At 39.2% G+C, this 19,156-nt stretch overlaps 1 protein-coding gene across 1 annotated transcript in view; it reads left to right on the top strand.

Moving 5' to 3' along the window:
- The window catches only part of LOC113149866 (neurexin-3b), a 247,787-nt gene that overhangs the window by 69,918 nt on the left and 158,713 nt on the right, over window positions 1-19,156 (top strand). Inside the window, exon 9 of the mRNA XM_026342210.1 lies at window positions 779-1,162. Within this exon, the coding sequence (XP_026197995.1) occupies window positions 779-1,162 (384 nt within the window). The remainder of the gene's footprint in view (window positions 1-778; window positions 1,163-19,156) is intronic.

Below are 19,156 nucleotides of genomic sequence, written 5' to 3'. Positions count from 1 at the left end.
AAATAGATGCCATTTTACAAAAACAGCTATATATACACACACACACACATATATATATATATATATATATATATATATATATATATATATATATATATATATATGAATGTGTAAGCTTAGCTGTAATAAAAACATTTGGTTCTTTCTGAGGTTATGCATAATATCTCAAATAATTTTGATTTGGTCAATTATTTTCTCTGTCTGATCTTTTTTTCACCCATCATTCTGGAATCTTGTGACTCAAATAGTGCTCTGCTAAACAGAGCGTTGCAAAGTCAGTACAAAATCAGTGCACTTTTGGCTGCCAAATATCGGTTTTCACCTCAGACCACATCTTAGCACACACAGACGTGCTGTTCTATTTTTGTCAGCCTCTTGTACAACTTTGCTGCCGGTGCGCTTCTGCTTTGCATCTACCGCCACTTTGTTAGAGCTTCTGGTTTAGAAACTACCAAAAGTTGTTATTTTAAACCCTGTCTTTACTTTGATGAACAAAAATAGGGCTGTCAGTCTCCAATAAATGTCAGTGGAGTTCTTGTTATTTCAGGAATTGAGCAGAATCAAGTGCTTTCTGGCAGCGAACAAAATATGGCAGATTGCTTAACTAGTAGAACATGACAATTTAAAGAAATTTGAAGAGGAAACGAGCGACATTATGTCATTACACTGGGTGTTTTTCAACACATATTATAGAGGTAGATTACATGACATGTTGACATGTACATTTTTGCAATGTGGTATTTGGCCAGTATTTAATAATAGCTTTTCCTTCCCACAGGCATCATTTCTGTGAACAGCCGTCGGACTCCTTTCACAGCCAGTGGGGAAAATGAGATCTTGGATCTGGAGGGAGACCTTTATCTAGGTGGTCTGCCTGACAACAGGGTGGGTTTGGTGCTCCCTACTGAACTTTGGACCGCTATGCTCAACTATGGCTATGTGGGCTGTGTGCGGGATCTGTTCATTGATGGACGCAGCAAGGATATCCGGCAGATAGCTCAGTCTCAGAATGTGACCGGCATCAAGTCTTCCTGTAGTAAGGCGACAGGTAAACAGTGTGACAGCAACCCCTGTAAGAACAACGGGGCATGTAAAGAGGGATGGAACCGCTTCATCTGTGACTGCACTGGTACTGGCTTCTGGGATACTACCTGTGAGAGAGGTGAGATATTTTACAAGTCATTTTTCTTTATGTGCCGAATGTGTTTTCACTCTGATGGTGATACATTTAAAATGTTATTAGATTTGTCAAAAGGCAGGTTGATTTTTTTTTTTTTTTTTTTAGAAAATGCCTTCTATAGGGTGCAGCAGCTGTATTCCTTTTATGTGCTAAGAAATGTTTTATGGAGTAGTGTTGTGTTATGTTTTAACAGTGTGCATATGTAGGTTGCGAGACACATATATGAAATAGTGTCATGAAGTTGACACATCTTTGATGCTGTCCTAAATATGGTTATAAAGTGGCTGTCACGCACCTACTATCTGCTAATAATGGCTTTTCCAAGGAAGTAGACAGCGCATTGTTTTAGGAGACAGGCAACTCACAATATCTGATGTTTGCAGACTGCCTTACCTGATACCCTCTGCATCTGTGGTAAATGAGGGCCCTGGGCAGTATTTGAGGAAATGCAATACACTATTTTTGAGTTTATCTGCACGATCTGATCATGCACATACACTGAAATTATCGCTTTGTCTATATATGCTAGCCATTAAAAAAAGCCTGCAGCTCTCATACTGGCACACCCAAAATATTTCATTATTTCATTACATTTTCATGCTCTAATTTTAAGTCTTATTTTAATGTTACAGTAAAACTCAGTGTCTCATGTGGGCATTAATGTTATTCTTTCAAAGTAGCCGCACCAGGCTTTGTAAAGAAAGGAGGGGGACAAAATTAACACAACCAAAAGTAAACATTTAACTGTGTAAGAATTTGAGCTACTGCAGTTACTAAGACCTCTGATTCTACCTGAACCTGACTAAAGACTAATTTTTTTGATAAAACTTGTCACATCCTCTGTGGACATGTACTGACTTCTCTGTATTTGTGGTCAAGTGCAAAACAGTTTCACATTCATGGTGCATTCCTTGAGGTTTCTGCAAGCGTGGCAGACCATAGCACTAAGTCTGCATGGCAGAATTCCTTTAGATATTCAAGATTCCTCAGAGTCTACACGACTGGAGAGAGTTCCATCAGTACCAAGTGTTCTGAGCTAAAACATGGGCCGCTAACATCCACAAATTCATCAAATATGTGAGAGACAGTGGTGCCCATAGTGGACAGAATATGTTCCTTTTTTGCCAACTTTTAGGTTCTTAAAGACCATCAGTAAGGCTTTTCAAATGCATGATATGAACTCCCAAAGCAGCTGTGCTAACATAATTTTGTTGCCTCGTCAGGCTCACCTGATCTTAACTATGTCCACTGTCCTGGTGTCACCCTTGTAAAAAATTATTTCATCATGAGGAACAGTACCTACACTAATCTCCAGTATCGCCTCTGACTATGTTGTTTCTGTTCCATCCATGGTGGTTCTTTCTGTGGTTTTATCTTTGATGATTAATAGCACTGTTTGCAGTTTCCTGGTTTTCTGCATAAATTGGTGATCTGATCTTCACCAAAGTCACAAATATCATCAAATATTTACAATATCAACAATATTTATGATATTTCTAAATTGATACACAAACAGACATGGTATTTTATGTACCACATTAAACAGTAATGGTGAAAAAAATGGCAACTATGTTTCAATAACTTTGAACAACCACTTCCTGTAGCCGTGAATTAAACAAATTAGAGTCGATTAGACAAGCGTCTAGGAGGAGCTTTGGACCATTATTCCTTACAGACATGCTTCAGCTAAGCAATATTCTTAGGATGTCTGGTGTTAACAACTCTCCTGAGGTCATTCCACAGCCTCTCTGTTGGTTTGAGGTCTGGGCTCTAACTGGGCCACTTCAGAAGGTGGCTCTGTTGCGAATTCTGCTTTTATAACTTTATAATTTCTGTTTGTCAAAGATACTTCTTTGCGTTTATTATTGAGGTCACATTGGATGGTATTATACTAGGAGGTCACCTTAATTACATAAATGGTGGGACCAAAATTACAAACATCTCTTAGTCACCAAGGCTTTTCATTAGATGATTAATTGGTGACAGCAGCATATATACTTTTTGCGGCGGCCAAGATTGTGGTGTGGTATGCCTCCACGGAGGATTGTTACCAGCGGAAACAGAGGTATTAATGGAAGCTTTACTGAAAGATTTAATAGGATTTCAGTTTTCTGCCAACTGGCTTCGGAGAAGGAAGGCTGCCTTTTGATAGTGAGGGTTCTGGAGTGAAATTGGACTTCTCTCTGCTGTTGAAATGGGCTCTGCTTGTCTGGGTTTTAAGAGCTTGGACGCATTAAGTTTTTATGAGACTGCAGAGATAGGGACACTCCAAGCTGTGGGAGAGTATGTTATCGGACCATTGTTCAGATTGTTCTTGACTTTTTCACTATTTTGCAGTAATTTTTGAGGTTCAGTAGAGGGCTGTAAGTACTTTCCTAAGAACTTGAGGGCTGTACAGAAATGTACTTGTAGGAGAAATAATGAGCATCTGGAGAGTATGTTGTTACAACCAGAAGTAAGTGTGCTCGTAGGAGGCCAGTGGCACAATGTGTTGTTAATGATTAAAGAAAGATAAAAGAGAATAGGTATAAGCATGTGCTTTACATTGAACTGTGCCTGCTTTATAGACTACTACATGGACGACAAAGTCGGGGCAAAGAATTTCATGTTTAGGATTCGTGAAGTAGCACTGCTTTTAACAAGATGTCTTCCAGTGGGAGACAAGTTTGGGAGCTGAGGCTGTCTCATTTAGTTAACCCCTCATCTTAGCCTGACTGATGTTTTACCAGCACCAATGGGGAAAAGACAGTTATGATGAAAGCAGTATAGCGGTTAACAAACACAGGCAATGTACCTCACTGACCTCCACCCACAGGAAGAAAGCATAAGTTACATGTCCCTATGCCTATATGGTCACCCTCACTTCTTCTTGCTCTGTTGTTTTTTTCCTTTCCCTCCCACACACCTGTCTCTGACTGGTCATGTCTGTGCATTCAATGAGGGTTGTTGCCGCTGGGTGTTAACCCATGGGATTACCAGTCTGCCCTTCAGAAGCTATAGAATAAAGTTGCAGTCTGTCTAGAAGTTGATTTTTACTTTGCACAGTGAGACTGGAGGTATGGTAAAATGTGCTGATAGTGCTAATGCTTTAATGACTGAATTCATGGGTCTATATTTTCGTTTTGTGGTTAAAAAATGAGTTGAATTCCCCCTAGTCAGTTTAGCTATTTGGGGGTACAGTGGCAAGAAAAAGTAAGCAAGCTATTTGCATTTTACTGGTTTTCTGCAAAAATGTGTTATGAAGATCACAGATTTAAACAAACATTTCTTAGTGGATAAAACAGTCAGTGATCTTTCATGTCTTAATTGAACATGCTCATATAGCATAGATATATATACATATACTTACATGCTATATGTAAGTGGTAATGGGAATGAGTAAGTGAAAAACTGGGCTTCTGGTGTCACTACTACTGCTACACCACCTGGAGTCCAATCAGTGGACCATGAATGTATACCCATGTGTGCTATTTACAAGTAGTACATCGGCTGATGTGAGCTATGCCTTCCAAAAAGAGATCTCAGAAAAGTTGCAGTCAAGAGTTGTTGATTTGCATGACCACATTCAGACAAATTGTCTCTAAATGGAGGCAATTGGGTACTGTGGCTACTCTCTGTACCCAGCCAAGATCACTCTGAAGGCCCAACACAGAAGCTCAACGAGGTGGAAAAAAACATGGAGAGGCAGCTGAGGTTTTGCAGGATTTATTGGAGCTGGTTCACATCTCTGATCATGAGTCAATCATATGCAAATCATTGATTATGCAAAATTGATGAACAGGGAAAAATATATAAAAGAAATGTTGAATGAAAATGATAAATAGAAAATAAGAATAAATAATGATGAATGACAAAACGTTGGATATGAGGATGTGATTATATTATGAAAGCAGTGTGAAAAGCAGTAAGGTAACTAATAGTCTGAGGTTATAAAAAAGGAAAAAGACACGGTAGATTTATGTGGCAGTAAATAAATAATTGAGCCTTCCTCTAATTTTAACACAACTTCTATTCATGAGCGCTACAGCCACTGTGCAATGTTAAGTGTATTTATGTCTTTTCTGGCTCTGAATAAGTTTTCTAAAGTGTGATTGATTTCAGCATAAGGGACATTGCCTTTGTCATATTAGACATTTCTGAGGTTTGTTTATTGAAATTAGTTTTAAAGCATCAAGTGGTCTCTTCCCCATCTATCGGTTACCTAATCTCTTGCCTTTTCTAGCCATTTATGAAGGTTGGGTTGCTGTGGTTGGACAAAGCAGTGTAGATGTTCTTTCCCACTGCCTCAGTAATCCCTCTGGTGTGCTCTGGATCTGCTCTGTGGTCTGACCTGGACAGCTTGAACCGCCTCAGCCAGAACTCCTGTCAGTGCAAACGCACAGCAGCTCGATACTGAAGCCTTCTCAGTTTGCTGAACAGCTCACTTTATCATGTAGAGTGAGGCCGGCCACCCCGAAGAGGAATCTCATCTCGGGGCACTTGTGTCAGTGATCTTATTTTTGACGGTCGCTGCCCAAAGCGTGTGACCACAGGTAAAGGGTCGGAAAGAAGAGTGAGCAGTTAATTGAGAGCTTTGATTTGTAGCTCCCTCTCTGCCACCATACTGAAGACAGCCGAAAGTAACAATATAAAGGCTGCTTTATTGTAGCCTATTTGTTCTCCGTCTTTGCCATAGGTTGTGAAAGAGAGCTCATCTAAATGTAAGTTGAGCAATCCACTGTATACTTTTTTCCCTGCCAGCAAATACAGATACACTACTGTTTTGACCCTTAGCTGTGGTCTCCACATGGGAGAATATAAAAAAAAAAAAGTAAACACAACATCATCTGCAAATAGCAGAAAGTCTAGAAACCAAATTTACACATACAGTATGTCTGATGTCATTATCACATTTATATTCCCCAGGAGTTTCTCACATTGCTGTTCACAGTAGAATTTCTGAATCTACTTCTTCTTTGATTAGAAAACAGCAGCTCTTGAGGTGAAGAAATCCCTTTGATTTGAAATGTTGGGCTTAAAATGACATTTGGTATTTTCTTTATTTAAAAATGAATGTGCAACACTTTGGAACGAATGAAACTGCGCTAGACATGCTGGTAGAATAGTTTATTTTCTTTCTGTTCCACGCTTTTAAGCAGCCCCTGGAGCTCCCTGGTGACAATATCAAACAACCACTGAGATGTATTCACACATGGCGCTGGCTATTGATCTCAAGTACTCTATATGGTACAACAGTGAATAGTGCTTGCATGATGAGACAAAGGGTGGAATGATAGAGATCAGTGCTCTCCAGGGGAGTGTAACAAAGGTTATACATTTACATTACAATGATTGGCCTTTGTTGGTGACTTTCTGCTAGAATGTAAATAAGCTCTTTTGTCTGTCTTCTAAAACTGTTTGCTGAGATCAGCCTATAATGTTTTCTAATATTATTTAATCCAGATTGATTCCCTTGGGACTCTTGGAAAGTATTTGTCCCATTGCACCAGCAGTTTCATTTATGAACTCCCTGAGGCAAAGATCTCAAAACTAGGAAAAACCTATGCAAAAGCAGTTCTACACTGTATATACCAATATCTGTGCTTCTCCTATAACAAGTTAGTCTACTCATACAACTAATATTACAACATATGGATATAAGGTTTACATGTTAAATAAAAAAAAGTCATATAAATTAAATGTCAATGTTAAATAATTTAAATTATTTTATTATAATTTAAAATTTAAACAGACTCAATGCTGAAGTTATTTGCCTCACATTAGTCCTACTTCAGTACTGGCTTTTAGGTTCACCAGCCTATGAATCTTGGTCTTGGCCCCTTTGTGTTACTTGTCTTTTAAGACAATACACTGTATGTTGCTTTGTGTACTTGTGTTTGACTATTAGTACATAACAAAATATTCTTCCTCATTTATGGCAACAATGTTGATTTTTATAACTGAGACCCAAACCACATGGAGGTTAGTTTGAGCACACTGTGCGCTGATGACATTTTTGGAGCTCAAATAATGTAATCTTCAGAAATGAAAGTCTCAAGATGATTTCGTCATATTTGTATTAAAGAGAACACGTTGCTCTTTGTAATTTCATCTCTTCCACTGGGAGCTAAAAAGCTAGCAATTCTCCTGCACTGTTTATCAGAATGAAAATGCAACCTGACAGATATTTTAGCCTGTTTGAGGAGATCAAAGATTGTACCAGACGACAACTAACAGAAAACAGCGCTCCTGTCTGTTCTCTGTTTTCTTCCTGGTGTCTCTGCCAGCTTTAGTGTACAGATGATTTCTGTCTCTTAGCTCGTGTTTGGCTTTTACTCTATCTCTTTTTCATTCTTTATCTTCAGTTCCTTCTCTCTGTTTTACTTACTGCATCTACTGTTTATTCCAGCCCTCCTCTTTCACCCACCCACACGTATCCTCACACACACACGCTCCGTGTGTTTGGCATGTCTTCTTTAACCCAGCCCACGAGATGTGACAGCACCTGTGATCAGAGGTCTACTGTGGTATCACAAAAACAGATGTAGTGTCAGCATGAGACCCAGCTGCTCCGTGTGTATGTTTGCGTATATTATGGATATGTGCATATGCAGAATATGATGTATAAAAAGCGATGAATGTCGTTGTTCAGTTGCATGCTGTGTAAGTTTGCGTTCGCCTCATTAAGAATGCCTTTTTTATGACTGCCAGTGCTTGTGTGTGTGTGTGTGTGTGTGTGTGTGGGCGTAGGTGTGTGTTTGTGTGTACCAGCAAAGCAGTGCCAGTGCCCCATGCAGGTGTGTGATACCAGGGCCTTGGCCCTGATGGACCCCCTCTCGTCTGGGTTGTGACCGTGAGCATAGGCCTGCCAAAAACTCATCTGCCTGTGATCTGAATTCAAATAGGGCAGCTTGGCTCAACAGACATAGATTGCAGAGAGAAAAGAGAACCTGCTTTCTAACATACAACACAGTGTGTATATATTAACAGATTCCAAGGGGAGATGATTGCTGCTTTATATCTCTGCCCTTAGAATAATTATTTAGTGGAGTGGATGTGTTATTTCTTTCTTTTTGTAACCAGTTATTATTGTCTTCTGGTGTGCCACCTTTAATCAATTGCTAAAGTGTGAAAAGGTTATTTTTGTAACTTAATGGCCCATCCACATAGGAAGGCTAATTGGGTTGATTCAGGCATTTGGGTTTAGTTCAAATGTAGTACTTTAAAAAGTGAGACTGAAAAATGATTTTCTTCTCGAATAGCCTGCAGTCAGATCCACAGAAAGCAAAGAGAAAGGAAATCATTACTCTGCTGTAATGATAATGTTTCAAGGTGGGTGTTGTCCTCTCACTGGTCTTTGCGAGGCAGCTTGGGGCTCTATTCCTTTTTGATTGGTACATTCCATTACATGAAAAGGTTACCAAAATGTTATCCCCCGTAAGGATAGCTGAAGTACAACAGATTATTCAGGGCATGTTTGAGTCTAACTTGTAAAAAGTGACATTAATTCAAGACTACAGGGAAACATATTTGATGTCATCCGCTGAGTGTGCCAAGACAAGCAGAATGTTGTCTTAGGCCTCGATTCAGCAAGCCAGCCAGTCATTGAAACAGTCACTCAGCAAGTGAAGCTTTGCGTTTGTAAACTGTGTGCAGGTCAATTTGTGTGCGTGTGGGAACTTTTAGGGAGCCGGGTTGTTGCTGACAGTTGTGTGTTGCAGAGTGCTGTGCAGCTGATAAAGTAGCTCAGTTAATCAGGAAAATAGGCCTGTAATGAAGTGTGTTTGTCTGACGGTGTGCCAGCCCAGCGTCGAGCCATCCCACTGAGACTCTCCTCTTCCTGTCTTTCTGCTGCATCTACACACACACACACACACACACACACACACACACACACAGAGAGAGAGACACAATCGAACTCAGATACACAGTGAGGAACACACACACCAATCCTCTGGAGACAGATTGGATTGTGTCTAATGCATATTGCATTTTCCTTGACAAGATGCCACCACCCACATACAGTAAGTGCCTGTGTTTTCCCTACTGTCAGGAGAGAGGAGCAGTGATGGCTCCAAGCCTGAGCTGATGGCTGGAAGTGTGTCCACTTCAGATCTGAGCTGACACTCACTCATTATAGTAGTGACTTCTTCATGCTTAATGTTTTCACCAGGGCCATAACACTGGTTAAACTACGACTGGTTGACACATGTTTTTATTCTTTTAACTGAATTATAAATAAGATTGAAGTCATTTCTTTCATATGATTGATTCATTTTCAACTGGTTGAAATTGAGTTTTTGATGTTAGCATTTTTTTCTCAAACATAACGTCACATCTTAATCGCATCAGTCCCACTGATTCTTATAAAGATAGAAACACCAGAACACACACAACGTACAATTACCTGCTCATTTTGCTCCAAGTTCATTCAGAGTGGCACTGGAAATAATAGGTTGCCATGTAGCTTTTACAGTTTAATCATAGGTAGTAATTGCAGAACTGAGTTTGGATGACATTGATGCTCGCCACCTTCCTACATAGAAGCTTGTAACCTGAGTGTGATATTACATAGCTTAACCTTTTAGTTACACTTGAGAAGTGAAAAAAATATGTTCTTTATCAATAAAGTGTATCATTTTGCAGATGATTTACTGCCTTTACACATATAGTTTTCATACTGCAGTGTACAAAAATAAATCCAAAACAAGAGAACATCATAATACGCTGCTGACCCCTAAAATTCACCTCAGGATGATGATGCAACAGCATAAGCAACACCTTACAAATTCAAAAAAAGTGCAAGCTGTAGTCCATCAAATTCCCCAAACCCACATTCACAAGGGGTTAACCTTTAAACATGTTTGGAAAGTATGGGGGCATTGGGGGAATAAGCACCAGCTCTGCTCGCACTTTGATAACTTATTAATGATTTTTGTAAACATTTTCTTTACCTTTTTGCATTCTGATGAGGTTTCTTCCTTAGATATGCTAAAATCCAGTTCCAGCGCTCTTAGTGGCATAATAAATGCCTTTCCTATCCACAGAGGGAGAGACAAAAAACATAGTGCTTTCTGAAAGTCTTCTTTAATCCTCTGGCTCTGTAATAGCCCGTGCATAATTGTGAGACTGTCTTTGTACGAATAATTTCTTATGGTCATGTACCAAATATCATCACATATGGTTTGGATTCCACCTGTCAGACCTGACTGTACATGCACAGGGTTTGTACATGAATCTAATTTAGCATATGGCAAATCCTTAAAAAAAAAAGACATTTGCTTGTAAAGTGATTTAAAACTGCCACAGTGTAAGGAGACTCTAAACTAAACACCAGAAACAACTACAGGAACACAACAATTATTATTTCAAGTCTAGTAAATATCAAGCTAGTATGTGTAAAATCTGCAACGTGTCACGTTTCATAAAACCATTGTGTACCTGTTATTAGAATTTAATTAAAGCTTGTCAATCATTTTGAATGTTCTGACATTGACCTTTACTGGCCAAGAAGTGGTGCCGTCTGCGGTTTAACCTTAAAATCAGTTTTTAAGTGATACTTTTTGTGTGTCCTGGGTTTGTACCTTAATTAACCAGAGGGTAAATGACTGACATTAAAGAGATGTCAGCCATTTTGTTTTGACCTGGCAAAGTGTATCAATCATGGTAAGACAGAGCTTGAGGCAGCTTTTATGCTTTTGTCATTTTCAAAAAGTAGGATTTAGAGTGTGTCTGTACCTGCATTTCTCAGGTCATATTTCTGTTTGGCACTGTGAAGCTCCTGTATAATGTTTGACAATTTGGTTTGAATAAAAGAACATCACTTCAAGGTTGACAACTGTGCAACTGGCTAAGTATGTGCTTCACAGCCACTCACCTTTCAGCTGTTTTTCTCTTTTTTTCCAGCTTAGGTGTTGGTATTTGTAGAACGCCATTATCACTGAGTGAGATAGAATCAGATGTACACCTGGAGCCTTCCAGATCCCTTTTCACTGTTATCATAAAGTGAATACACTAGATATCCACCCAAAGAAGAAAGCCTTTAGAAGCTGAAGTATTATGATTAAGCATTTGGTGCTGCACTTAGTTCTGTCATTAAATGTGAAAAAATATTAATTTTTTTTTATTTTATATATATCATTCTCCTCCCTCACTACGAGAATTTGTAGAAAACTGAAGTTATGTGTTTGTGATTCTGTTCTCTGCCTTTTATAAAGGATAATGGTTGATAAAAATCCACCATAAATTGATGCCCCTTTCCCTGCACTCTGTACTGTAACTCCCTTCCACCTTCGTAAACAGGTGATAAGCACCTTTGCCGGGACATTTATCTCAGCAGACGAAGAAAATGACACTTCAAGGTCTGCCCTGACTAACAGGCCAGTGCTCGCATACATACACAGGACAAGGAGGGGCAAGAGTGTAAAATGTGGGGAAGCTATAGAAAATGGAGAAAAGAGAATTATTATTATTATTATTATTATTATACGACAAATAATAAATAATGTTAAGTAGGTGAAATGAAGAAAACATTCAGTAGCTCTGTTTTTATCACTTTAGAATTCATAGTCAGAGGTTTTAATAAACATACAGACAGACAGTAAAGGCTCACTGGCCCTGGATGTGGTAACTGATTCGCATCATTTAGCGCATGATGCCTCTGTGGCTCACTGCAGGTGGTAGATTTGAAGCATCAGCAGCAGCTGCACCTGCAGTTCCCCATTACAGGCAATCTTACTACAGTATATCACACTCGCTTTAGTTATAATAATATGTCTAGGACTGTTTGTGACCAGCGATACAATGATATGTCATTTGATTTGATCTATGAAGCCTTTCTTCACGCCACCAGATAAATCAGCTGTCTTGTTTTCTCAACACTAGACATATTTGTTTCTCTACTGGTGTTATACTGAATAAGTGACAGGCCTATACCTTATGGGGGGAAAAAAGCACAAAACAATATGTCACCATATATCAAGCTGAATGATGAATATAGTGTATTTCCTCTTGGGAAAAATATTATATTTTTAAGTCCTTATATCCTGAAAGGTGCCAGCAGGTGATTTGTTTTTTCCTCAGAAATTGACTAAGTTTAGAATAAATGTGTCAAGATGTTGTGCCACTGAAATGTTTAGTACATGCTGAGCTCCTGCAAACAACAGATGCATGTCAAAGCATACATATCTGAGCCTGAGACAAACATCACTGGTTTAGACAGGATTTCTGCCATCATGTTAATTTATTTAAATATTAGTCTGGACATGTGAGTGAGTGTGCTGTCCTGTTGAGCTTTTATGCTCTTAGTGTTTTTTTAATAGTCTGCACATATTCTGTACTATATTTAAGCCTAATTGTGTGTGTGTGTGTGTGTGTGTGTGTGTGTGTGTGTGTGTGTGTGTGTGTGTGTGTGTGTGTGTGTTCATTTGAACTGCTGTGCAGCCTAGGGAAGCATGTTAAATTAATCTTATTTCATTTGAAGTGAAACGTGGTTATATTGTGCTTGGTGTAGAAAATGCCCTGGCCTGCAGTTTTAAAAAAAATATTTCTCACTCCTAATAGGCAAAGAGAAAAAGGCCCCTTTGTTTGCTCCTCATGTCAGCTTTGTTCCATTTGTCTTCTAATACTGAATAATCATTGAAATGGGCAGTATAATGGCTTTGGTATCTTCCGCTTTATCAAGTGCGCCACATTTTTCAAGCCAAGTTCTGTGGTTAGGCTATGGGCACAGTAATGCACTGACTTTTTTCACCCTGAAATGGATTCATCTCAATTTCACTGGCCTCCTGTTCTTCCCATCTCCATTTGCTGAGATGATGGTTTTGCAGACCGGCAGTCCTAAGTGATTGGAGGTTGTGTCGATTAAATTTTAATTCCTGTGTATGCCAGCTGTGGTAATTTTTCCGAACACATACAGAAGAAATACAGATTGAAATGTACTCTCCTCTGCTGCTGAGGAAATTTAGGTTGCCTTCCATTAAAGACGGTGTTTCAGGCCTAAGGCTCAGGAAGACAGACTTGTGGCGAGCTGACAGTCGTCCTCTTGTGCGGGGAAACTACTCCAGTAGAGCCTGCTGCAACTCAGCTCCATAGATTTATACAGCGCACAACAAGAAAAGGCTGAGGTAGTAGTGGGTAGATGCAAATGGAGAGGGAGAGAGAAGTACAAACTGTTGACTGAATTGTTGGAAATGCCAGAGAGGCAGTTGTAGAGAGAGAGAGATTTGTTTGACAATGTTTACCCGGGAGAAGAACAGATCCTCCTGCACTTTAAAAAAGATCTGCTCGTTTCCATTTTTTCGCTGCTTTAGAACATTATGCAGTTACTCCCTAATCCCCATTTGTAATTAAATGTGTGCTTTGGTGCTGTGCTGGGTTATGTAAACCCTGACTCTTATTGTGGCACACTATGCAGAATAGGAAGGATGGAAATGTGCTGCATCCATCTTCCTCTGCTTTCGGGGTCTTGTGTCTCACTTCATTCTCTTCCTTTTTTCTTTCTCTCGAGCGCGCACTCGCACGCAAACTCTCCTTCTTCCCTCTTGTGATTTTTCCACTCCAGTCTTGCGCACACACACACACACACACACACACACACACACACACACACACACACACACACACACACACACACACACACACACAGTAAGAGAGCAATAGAGATGGAGAGGGAACACACAGAGGAAATCAAGCCTTCAGTGTTCGGCCATCTGAGAAATTGACAAGTCTCCAAACCCCTCACAGCAGAAGGGAGGAGAGTTCCCCGAGAGACGCGCTGATTTTTAGTATAAGAAAAAGTACAGTAAAAGATACAGAATACTACTTTACTGTGATTGTACCACAATATCTCTGGGGCTTACAGTAGTATTTGTGAAAGAATTTTTTAATAAATAGCATGAATTAACATTAGCTAGCAATATTATCATGCTTCAAGAGGCGCTCTGACTTTTTTCAGTTTTCTTCTTCTGATCATCTGGACTGCCATGTTGAATATGCCATATTGCTCTATTGTTACATTGACTTCATTTACTTTCCCTGTAGGTTTGCTTCAACCTATTCATTCAGTTACTCTCTACTCTCTTAATTTTCCTTCTTTTATTGCCCTTTTTTTACATTTTGTTGTTTCTTTTTGTCGCCTTTCTTTTTCACTACCTTTTTCAACCCTATGCTCATGTTCCCACCATTCTCAACTCCACCCTGTATATATCTCCTAAAAAGTCTAATGAGAAGCTGGTGTCATTAGCAGCTGGCTCTCTTTGACTTTGCTGCCCCCTGATGGTGCTGTGGTTCTCTGGTTTTGTGTACATACTGCGTATTGTTGCTGCTTCTGTGTGAGTAAGTGTTCTATCTGTAGCGATGAGGGATGGGTATATTGCTAGTTTTTGGTAAGATTATGAGCTTGCTACATCACAACTAAACACTGGTACATACCCACTGTCAGACTGAGCATTAAGTAATGACAGGAAACTTTTTTTTTCCTCCCTGGAGTGCTATAAATGTTTTACATTTCATTTTCATACTTTGATTGAAACACAAGGTACAGCTCAGTAAACTAAATGTGGGGGAGTGTTACAATAATGTAATGCTGTTTCATTTGTTGAACATGCTGCTGGCAATGAGGCAGATCAAAGTTCTCCTGGTACTGTACAAGCATTCAAAAGATGTTTCCTGAAATTTAGAAAAGCTGTAAAGAAAAAAAAGGAAAAGATCACAGACCCCCCACACTATTTCCTAATTTACAATGCTACTGCTCATTTTACAGCTTCACAGTTTACTCAAACACAATCTCCTTGTTTCAGGATCACTATAAACTTAAGCATTTGTAATATTCCCAAAACACATCAGAACAAACCAGTATTAAATGTGGGTATATTTACTGATATTGTTATCCACTCTTGCCAAAATGCACAGTCAAGTTGGGAAATTTCAGAAAGGGCAAAACCATAAATCAAATGTACTTTATCAACAGAATCTCCCAGCAGGGACAGCAACCTACAAAAGTTTCAGAAAACAATGTTTCTTTTTTTTTAGAAAGTTTACAGTCTGCTTGCAGGCAGTAACTGTTAAGCCCTAGCTTTGCTGGCCTCCAGATGACCAGTCAGTCCATGCACTTTTGTATAACTACACTGTCAGTGTAGAGGTGAGACCATTTTCCCTTAAGAGAGTCTGTTCACACTAATGGTTAAGGTAAATGTTTAGGTATTCATGGTTTACAAATTTTAAATACAGCCTATCATACACATACAGTACACACATTGAGCCATCTGTGTCCATACGTGTAGCTACCCACCTCCACGGGGGGGCATTAAACCCATCAATCAACACAAATTGTCATTAATCATAATTTTAACATCCTTCAGGTCAAATACAGCTACTTGGCTTTGAATAATCCATCTTACAGTAGCCTAAGCTACCAGACAGACTGTTGAGGAATGCCACTCCATTACCAACTGTGGATTCAAGCCAGCAACACCATGGGAATGATGAAGTCACTATAATGTTCTGGCCTGGAATACAGTAAGAATTAATAGTGCTGTATGAAGTCCATTACAAAATCATACTTGGAATTTATTGTGCACAAGCTTGTTTCAGTACCGATTATATCTGTCACATGTTGATAAATCTCAGTGGATTTACCTCATCCCTGTGTAAAGCCTATTCATATGTCTGATGCACAAAACCGCTTACTGTTTCATATTGACGCTACACTACCCCTTGTGATTTTTGATAGTCTGATGAATTCATCTCGGCCTGCTTAGGTTGGGCACGGCACAACATTTAGTAATCCCTTTCAGTGTACTGACCTCTTGTTGAGTTTTCCAGTCTGAATGAGACATCATAGTTCAAAGTCCTTAGTATGTGCTATTTCATAAATCTGAGTTAAGGCAGAGCATTATGTGTGTTTCTCTACAAGTCACTGTGTTTCCATTACAGGAAAAACTAGAATAAGACAAAGAAAGTGAAAGCAGATTATATAGGAATAAACAGTAACAGTTGATTTATATTGAACACAGACACTGCACTTATTTGTCATCTGTTTATTCCCCATGATAAGTTAATATTTCTTTATGAAAACTCTACTCCGTATTTAACAATATTAAAACATGTAACACATCAAAAGCTAACTTAGGCTTGCAGATTCGTATGGATATTAACGGATGAAGGTGATCTCAACATCCCTTGCATGCATTGGAATTTCTACTGTATGGATTTTTTCTTTTTCTTTTCCTGTTCCAGCTTAGCACCCTGGTACATAATTAAGCAGACAGCTGTGCATATAGGATTATCATCTGTTGATTTACAAGCTAATTTAGGCTGTTTATCTGCTGTGACGAGGTTAGCACTGAACGTTAGGGCTAAACACCTTATGTAATCTGGGAACACCTCCCATATCAGGACAAGGGGTGCTTTTCATTTAAGGAATACAGCAACACAGGACTACATAACATAATGTATGAAGATTGTACAAAAAGCACAAGACAGTTCACTAGAATACATTTACAGCAAGAGGCAACTAAAAAGTTCTAATGTTCTATGTGCTAGCTAGCATTGAAAGACAACAGCAAACCAGTTTATGAGCCAGATTTATCCCATAGAAGATGAAAACCAAATTAGAAAAAAATGTTAGATTTATTAGGTAATTCCAACTAAACGCTAATGTTTTCCTTTGTCTGCTGACATGTTACCCGGAAGATGTTAGGACAGTGTTTCTAGTTTGTAAAACACGCCCAAGAAGAGCGTTTGTGATATGAATTAGTATTTCGATCCATATGTAGGCTGTGTCAAATCAAGTAGAATACAACTTTTACTTCAGTGTATCAGATAAATATTTAATAACCATTTACTGTGGGTAAATATATGCAATGAAACTTAACAGGAATTAGGGGAACTGAAGCCTCCCTGCTTCACTCACTTGCATATTACCACTTACTATGACAACAGATGGAAGAGCTGCACAATCAACCTCATCAGACTTGAACCATTGTGATGAACGAATGAAGGTGTTTGGAGGCATGACTATTAATATTTTGTCTTTAATGTACTGTTAAACTAAATAAGTAAACATACTGTATAGCTCTGTGTGTTATTTTTATAAGTGGTTTTCTTTCACAAGAGGTTTGGATTATTCAAATAGAAGATGCTTTTAAACATACAGCGTAGTCTGAAGGGATATTTTTAGTTGTCCTAATGTTCCTGTGTAGCAGCCACAATTTGTTTGTGTGTGCGTGCATGTGTGCTTGTAAGTACGTGTCGCCACAGTGAATCACGTGATGAGGATTACTGTGGATAACGTCCACAACCAGGAGCCTTTTCTGTCAAGTGCAGGCATTTCCTGCTGCCTTATTGTGAATGCACATAGTACACAGTCGCTGCCTAGGCAGACACTTGGCTTATTTGCTGTATTGCACATACACACATATGCTGAATATGTGTACATGCACGCACATGAAAAGGAGACAAAGACAAACTTAGTGCCTGTAAGAATTTTTATCAAAGTCTTTATCCTTACTGATCAAGATGAGGACACAGTGTGATGTTTTAACTTGAAAGATTTTTGACAACAGCCACCAAAATGCACGGGGTTTGTGTGTTTCTGTATGTGGCAGTAGAGTTGACAGGCATTCACATGAAACGGCACAATGACAGCCAAGGCCCTTGTTGCTTTGTTTATCAAAACAAAGACTTGTCACTCTGTGGCAAAAAAAGATTAGATAATCCTACACAGTTACAGCCAAAGCAAGTAAATAGTGGGAACAGTGAGATAGGAAAAACTGAGAAAAAGAGAACAGATTTCAGGGTTTGAACGGGACTAAATTATGTGTTTGAGTGTGTGTGTTTGTGTTTGTGTTTGTGTGTGTGTGTGTGTGTGTGTGTGTGTGTGTTTGTGTGTGTGTGTGTGTTCACTCCCTCCTTTATACCCTGAATATTTGTGAAGCTTCTCACTTAATAGCTTTCCTCCTCCTCCATCTTCTGCTTCAATTGGACTGGTAATTATGTAAAGTGTGGGGCTTGCTGGAAAACACACACACACAACCACACAGACTGACAAGTAGCAGCTTAATTACCATCTGAAATGACATCCTCATTGCGGCTGATATCTCTCTTAAGAAATACCAAGTTACAGAACAGAACATACTTGAGCTGCAACTGTGCCACTGTGTTTTGTGTGTGTCTGTGTGTTCGTGCGTGCATGTGAGAGGTTTCTTAGATGTCGTACTGTGCATCTATACAACTCTAAACACATACACTCCGTATTTGCATGGAGTGCAATCACCTGCGGGATCTTGCTGAGGCCCATTATTAGCTTTACATCAGCAATGAATGACTATAATCACAGCAGCAGTCTTCACTTTTAGCAGAGCCTGATGTTTACTTCTCTGCAAAGTGGTGTTTGGTTCAGCTGCTTTCACTTCTTTACAACTCTGACATTGCTATGGTAACTGTGATTTAGCTTTGCAGGACACCATAAGTTACTTTGACTTACCATTATACCTGAGCAAATAAGCAGGCGGACACTTGAAAGGCTTAATGCTCAGTAAAATTGCTGCCTGATACTCCAGCAGTCAATCTGGTAAATATGATTTACCGTAACTTAAATGGTCACCGGCACCAAGTTGTTTTTAAACAGGATATTTATTTAAACCTGCTTGAATTGATACTTTTACCACTTGGAGCACAACAGGCTGTAGTAGGTGACACTAAGCAACTTTAAAATTGTGTTTGTCTCCATCTCATTAAAACAAGTCCAATGTTTACTTTCCTTTTATCTCCATTTTGGTCACCACCAACGTCTGAGGAAAATCAATGACATTTTAGCCTTTAATTCTCCATTGTGTTCTCCAGTTTGTCTGTCTGCTGTTTGGTGCTGCGCTATCACCATGTACTGACTTTATCAGGACTTTTTCACTCGGATCAGCAGCCTGCTGCTGCAGGAAGTGGGGTTGACAAGAGTGATAAGACTCTAATGAAAAAACAAACTGCTGCAGAAGTCCAAAA

Source organism: Anabas testudineus, chromosome 24 (genome assembly GCF_900324465.2).
Source record: "Anabas testudineus chromosome 24, fAnaTes1.2, whole genome shotgun sequence".
In the NCBI taxonomy this organism is placed as follows: domain Eukaryota; kingdom Metazoa; phylum Chordata; class Actinopteri; order Anabantiformes; family Anabantidae; genus Anabas; species Anabas testudineus.
This window is presented reverse-complemented; position numbering and strand designations above follow the sequence as displayed.